This window comes from Poecilia reticulata, linkage group LG2 (assembly GCF_000633615.1).
Source record: "Poecilia reticulata strain Guanapo linkage group LG2, Guppy_female_1.0+MT, whole genome shotgun sequence".
Classification (NCBI taxonomy): Eukaryota; Metazoa; Chordata; class Actinopteri; order Cyprinodontiformes; family Poeciliidae; genus Poecilia; species Poecilia reticulata.
Window position 1 is genome coordinate 22,205,735 of NC_024332.1, and position 6,937 is coordinate 22,212,671.

General features: G+C 38.0%; 1 protein-coding gene across 1 annotated transcript; it reads left to right on the forward strand.

The window, feature by feature from the left end:
* Positions 1-2,992: 2,992 nt before the first annotated feature.
* Positions 2,993-4,304, forward strand: LOC103457058 (trace amine-associated receptor 13c-like). The gene is made up of 3 exons (XM_008396975.1): positions 2,993-3,031; positions 3,139-3,305; positions 3,442-4,304. The coding sequence occupies exons 1-3, from the start codon at positions 2,993-2,995 to the stop codon at positions 4,256-4,258; spliced, it is 1,023 nt and encodes a 340-aa protein (XP_008395197.1). The 3' UTR covers positions 4,259-4,304.
* The last annotated feature ends 2,633 nt before the right edge of the window (positions 4,305-6,937 follow it).

The following is a 6,937-nucleotide window of genomic DNA, read 5'->3' on the forward strand; positions in this document are numbered from 1 at the left end:
CCGCACAATAAACTTATATCATCCCGGTCTGAACAAACGGGAGGCGGAACATGGCTGGTAGATGAGTTTCTGAACGGAGGAGCCGTAAATATCCTATTTTGCTCCTCCAGTCTACAAAAAAGTAACTGGTAGGGAAGCTCAAATGTGGAAAAAATAGACTGATATTGATATCCGATAGCAACACTGGCGTTATGGAAGATTTACCAATATTTTATTTCATAATTGTTTTTATCCGATTACTCGATTAATCGTAAGAAAAATCTATAGATTACTCGATTACTAAAATAATCGTCTACAACAGCCCTAGTAATATCCAGTAATCTACCTGTTAAAAGAAATTTTACTCTTATCATATTACATGAACTGCTTGCTTTACTTTTTCCACCTTGTACATTGAACAATTTCATGCCTATTGTATTGAAGAAAAATGAATTAAACATACTGCATTTTGTATTGCACAGCTGATATGTCAAACCATTTGATAACCAATATGTGAATGAAAGCAACATGTGAAACATACACATTAATCCACATTGTAATATGTTTCGTAGTTATGGTGCATGTTTTGAAATAAATGCATTTGAGAAAATCATTGCCTCTTTATTAAATGTTTATTTTCCAAATAATTTTTAAAAGTTCAAAACAATAAAATACAGTTTAATATTAATTACAAATAACTCTCATGAAGTAAAAAATATTCTCTGTGAGAGTCAATATAAAGATCTAACACTGAATTAGTGTTAGTGTTAAATTACTAACTCCAGCAGATTTGATATTTGACACTTTATAAGAGTTAAGGTACTAACTCTCCAAAAAGAGTTAAATTAACACTTTCTGGTGTGGACCCATATAGACACTTTAAAAGTGTTGAAATCAAATCTGACAGAGTTAATTTGGGCCTGCTGGATTTGCTGTGTACCAGCTGCTGCATTGGTCAGTCAGGCTTAAGTGAGGCTGCCATGCCATTCATACCACTATGATTTTTATCTGAATATGAATATTTCTGCACTCTTTATTTAATGCTGTTACTCTACATGGCAAAAAAAAAGGTGAAAATTGAAGTTGAAAATGAGTTTAAACAATCAGTAACAAATTTAATAATTTGATCCAACTTGGTTTTGATGCATACACTGATGTGTTTGTGACAATGATGACAACAGAGATTATATTGAAAACTTTTAATGATCTTTAGTTTTTTTCCAGTGTAAAATAACTTCTTACTCCTACCATGAAAACAAACACATTGTATCGTTAAGAGCTCCGCTGGGTTCTCTACACCTCCAGGTGTGAAGCTCATTAGTCGGGTGACTGACTGTGAACGTCTGTAGTGAGGGAAGTGTTCACACGTGTTTTCCTTAGTGTCAACTGATGACATCGGTGAAGTTAGATGTGGGAACTGGAGGAGAAACAAAGCAATGAATTAAAACATGATGCAACAATAACAAGTGTTTCCCATTTGTTTTGCTACTTTGTTTTCTGCCACAGCTTTAAACTTTCTTATACAGCTTACTCAAGTTTTGGTTTTTATTTTATTTTGAAACACTCCAATGGATGCCATCTCTGACCAGTCTGTTTCTCTCTTTCTTATTGCTGAAATGCTAAAAGATGAGCTCTTATTAGAGTCCCTTAATCCTAACCTGTCTAACCATAGATTATTGTTTACAATTTAAAGAAAACGACCTAAAACAGAGGAATTAATATCCTTCCCTGTTGTGAAATTGGATACGGATTTGTCAGTCAACTTTAACCAAAACATTTGGTCTCAGAGACATCTAGAACTTTACAAATGACTATAAACTTTGATCTACAACTAATACAAAACGATACCCTCCATAGAGTACACGATACAGGCCAACCAGTTCATCTGTTCAGAGGTTCTGGTGCCAGATATCTGAAGATGTATCAAAGTGTCTGAAATGTAATATTTCCATCCTCTCCATGAGTTTGCTTAGATGGCCAATGAGTCATCTGAGTTGCGCCATTATCCTCCTGGCACATCTTAGATGTCCAGTAGGATGGCAGGGCAGGCGTCCTGGTGGATATGTTCCCAAGATTTTGAGCCAGTAATTGTGCCAGTGCCCGGGACATCTCATTTATTGGAATGATTTATCCTAAGCTGTCTGCCTATGGCTGCTATAACATCCTGCAATGTGTGTGTGTGTGGGGGGKGGGGGGGGTTGTAGCATGCAGACTCAAAATTTGCCTCAGCACTTCATTAATAAAACTGTTTCTCAGTTTCAAATGGGCATCAGTCTTCCCATGTTCTTCCTCAAAGGAAAGACAGGGAACATAGGAAGGTCTCTGAAAGAGGTCCTCCATAACATCGCTCTCATAATCATTGGGGGGTTGAGTTCCTGTTTGTCCTAGGTCATGGGGGACCTTATAAGGTCCCCCCATGACCTTATAAGGTCCCCATGACTTCAAAGTCTCCTTCTTGAAACTCCTCCTCTTCCTGCTGCTGGAACCATCCATCTATCCATCCACTTATCAGAGGTTTGGTCGCTGGGCAGCAGTCTAAGTTGGGAGGCCCAGGCTTCCTTCTCCCCAACCATTTGTTCCAGGGGAATCCCAAGGCGTTCTCAGCCCAGCTGAAAGACATGACCTAGGTCTTCCTCTGGGTCTCATCCCAGAACACCTCACCAAGGGCTTGTCCAGGAAGAAACCTGACCAGTCCAAGTCACCTCAACTGGCTCCTCTCGACCTGGAGAAGCTGCACCTCTCTGAGCCCCTCCAGCTGATTCCTTTACAGTCTTGGATCAATGGTTATACCAGTTTCCTGTACTCATGGCTCGACAAGTTGAAGTTTTTTGTCTGGCAATATTACATTGTCAGTAACGTCTGGCTTGTCTACGCCAACATTGGTGTTAGGTTTCATTGTTAAATCTTAATTTAATGTTGGTCTTAAGATGATGACGAATGCCGATCGTTTTGCATTTGTTGTTTCTAACTGTGTTAAAACAAAGCAGTTTGGAGAACCTGTCTGTCACCAACGATGGAGGTGTTCAATAAACCCCTCATGGAGTCCATGTCCGTAGCAACATAGCAACAAAGGCGGGGCCTCAGCTTCCAGAGTGCAGTGTCAGAGCAACAGCGGGGTGTCTTAAAGGAAGTTTCAGTTGCTCTTCTTTTAATTTGCAGACGATGGATGCATCTGAACTCTGCTTTCCAGAAGCATTCAACTCTTCCTGTAAAAAGAAAGTGACTCTTCACTCAGTAAACACCTTGATTTACTTTGGATTGTCCTTCATGTCTCTGGTTACCACTGCTCTTAACCTTTTGGTCATCATCTCCATTTCACATTTCAGGTAGTTCTACACTGTGGGTTATCAGGCTGCTTTCTGTAATGGGCAGTATGGTGAAAACATTGCAATAATAATAATAATAATAATAATAATAATAATAATAATAATAATGATGAATTTGTTGATGTTGTTCTTCCAGGAAGCTCCATACCCCCACCAACTTCTTACTGCTCTCTCTGGCCGTCTCAGATTTTCTTGTGGGCCTTTTCATGTTTTTTCAGATCATGGTTATAAACGGCTGCTGGTTTCTTGGTGACCTCCTGTGCGTTCTCTACTATGTATTCAGTGGAGTTTTAACCTCTGCATCAGTAGGCACCATGGTGCTCATTTCGCTCGACCGTTATTTGGCCATCTGTGATCCTCTGCGCTATTCTACCAAGGTTACCACAAAAAGAGTTCAAATTTGTGTTTCTCTGTGCTGGATCTGTTCTGTGGTCTACATCCTGGTTCTGTTACGGGATAATTTTCAACAACCAGGAAAATTTAATTCATGCTCTGGAGAGTGTGTGGTTGAAATTGGCTTCGTTGAAAATGTTGCAGATCTTATTTTGACCTTTATTATTTCCATTACTGTTTTAGTGGTGCTATATGTAAGAGTGTTTGTGGTTGCTCTGTCTCAGGTCCAGGCCATGCGCTCGCATATTGTTGCTGTTAAACAAAAACATCCCAGAATGACAAATGTGAAGAAGTCTGAGCTAAAGGCAGCTGGTATTCTCGGGGTTGTTGTAGTCACATTTGTTTTCTGTATCTGCCCATATTACTGTGTCACACTAATTGGTAAAAGTTCATTATTGAACACTTCTACCATGACCTTTCTTCTATGTTTGTTTTATTTTAATTCCTGTCTGAACCCTCTGATTTATGCCTTCTTTTATCCCTGGTTTAGAAAAGCTATGAGAATTATATTTACACTTGAAGTGCTAAGGTCCGGCTCTTCTGATGCCAACATACTTTGATAACATGAGGAGCAGCCTGACTGAGTTATTCTTGGTCACCATATGTAATTTTGCACATAATTAAGTAAATGACAAACATATAACAGATTAGTGCAAATAATTTATCATAAACCTTCTCTTTTTTTTTTTTTTTACAACTGAATTTAAAATCCACACAGTGAATCTGTGTTAATGGTAAATAAGTAGAAAGTATTCTTACTGCATTTAGAAGACCATCATAATAAGGTAATTTATAGCATTTTATAGATGTAGATAAGTTCAAAGAGGTAATAAAGCCAAAGGCTGCAGGTTGTTCTGCTTATCTCCACCCCAGACTGAAGGACACCAATCCTGGGTTTGAGGCCTGGTCGCCCCTTTGCTGTAACAGCAGCTGGACCTGGGAGCATAGGGTGTGGATGAGGAGTGTGTGTGTGTGTGTGTGTGTGTGTGTGTGTGTGTGCGTGTGTGTGCGTGTGTGCGTGTGTGTGTGTGTGTATGACGTCCATTTTTGTATGTCTGTGTCTCCCAACATTCACTATTGAATATTCATATACAGAAACATTGCATACTTAAGAATGGACACGCACACATGTGCGTGTCCATTTGTGTTTACAAAATGCGCCTTTAAGTTTGGGCTGAGATGTTCATCAGCCATGTTTGTGTTGACCTGTAATTATTTTGAATTTTCCACTGACACAAAAAGACATTTATATTTGAGCATTTCTTAATAAAGAAATGAATAACTGATGGAGTGGTCTAAGTTTATCATGACTGTACAATGGGAACATTTGTACTTTCTGAACTGATGATTTTAATGTAAAGTCTGAGACTCAGTGGGGTTGTGATCAAGTGAGATCCTATATGTTTTATTTTTGGAGTATTTGAAATCATTAACAAATTGTCTCATAGTAGAGAAAAAAAACAAACAAGTTTTCTCCCCATGGAAGATTAAAGATGTGTCGGCTTTATGTAAGTTTTATTAAAAATACGTTGTTGTTTTTTTTAAGTATTTGTTAAAGCTGTCACCATGTCGTGACAGTATGAGACAAATAATCTGTGAAAAGAAAAATCTCCTCCACTTCCTGCATTAGCTAAAAAGAGGAAATGCATCGCTCTTGACCAAAAACAACCAATCAGAGCCAGAGGAAGGTTTTGGCGCTGTCAATCAAACTCATGTGCTTGCTGAACAGTGTGTTTATAGCAGAGAAACTACTTACCATTATAGGAAAACCGTTTCTTCCCTGTCATCGGTGGCTATGCTAAGTAGCCTTTGCATTCATGACAGACAAGTTTATGGAGGATGATTGACATCGCTAAGACCCTCCTCCTGGCTTTGATTGGTTGTTTCCAGTTAGCAGTAGGAGAAGACAAAAGGGCTCAATATTTTGACATACTGTAATGACGTAGTGACAGTTTAAACAAATGCATAAAAAAATGGCAGCTCTTGTTAAATAAGTTGCCAATTTTGATTGGCAACTTATTTTTATTTATTTGTGTGTGTGTTATGTTGGTTTGTCCTGCTGCATTAGCCTCAACTGTGCTGATTGTGGTGAATGTAGACATGTATTTTGGGTAAAATGCCAATAAAAATACAGGAAAACTAAGTTTTAATTGGGCAAAGGAATCAGACAGTTGCTTTATTTAAATTATTTAAGGTGGGCATTCACTGCTGTTTGTTTGGCCCATATCATTTTCAGCTGATTTTTCAGTCATGCAGCAATCGGATCAAGTCTTAAATGTGTTTAGTGCCTCCTGTAGCATACAGGAGCAACGAGAACCGATTAACACTTCATGACCAGCTCCTGGTCAGTAATCGTGCGGTTGCACAAAAATGAAACCTGTTTGGTATTCTGGTCACACTAACGCAGAACCATGAGTCCAATTTACTTGTGGGGCTCTCACACACAAGTCACTTAGTGGAATGCCTCTCAAGAATATTTAACTTGATTTATTGTAGTTATACAACAAGCAATATAATATATTGATATCTAAATATTAGAATTTATTGACTTGATACCCTAAAAGCCACACAAAGTTTTTTTTCCAAGCATTTCTGTTTGTGTATTTATTTTCAAGGTTCACTCATATTTTTCACATTAGCATACTTCAATATGTTTGTGAACATAGCATGCAGTTAACAATAATCTTCACTTTGACTGTAGTGAAGTTGAAGTTGTATTTTCTCTGTGCAGAATGGCCAAGGAAGCTGGTTTGTTCTTGTTGAGCATCATCTCCTGGGGCAAACGAATCCACACTTCAGGCTTTTCTTCTTTGTAGTTCCAGATCAAAGGCTACTTGTCATCAACAGATGGACAGTTTTAGAAAATGATTTATGAGCTTTGAAATATTGAACCCTGCAATGTAGTTGAGCAGTCTGAGCCTGGACTGAAAACAACTGGTTATTGTGCAGTTTGTGGCAACTGTTAGTGTCACAAACACAGTTCCCAAAGAAACACTATAAAAGTATTTAAAATAAAAACGATTGCAAGAGTAATACATCTAAATTATTATCGGCATAGTGTTTTCTTACTGGTAATCTCGGCCACATTAGATAAAAATCTAAAAGTTTTTACATTAGAATAACAAATGCTTCCACTAAAATTTCAGCCACATCAATATACATGTATTGTTTTTATTATTACTGTATTATTTTCCTGGCAAATGGTGTCATTTTATAGCACAATCAAGAAACTATATATA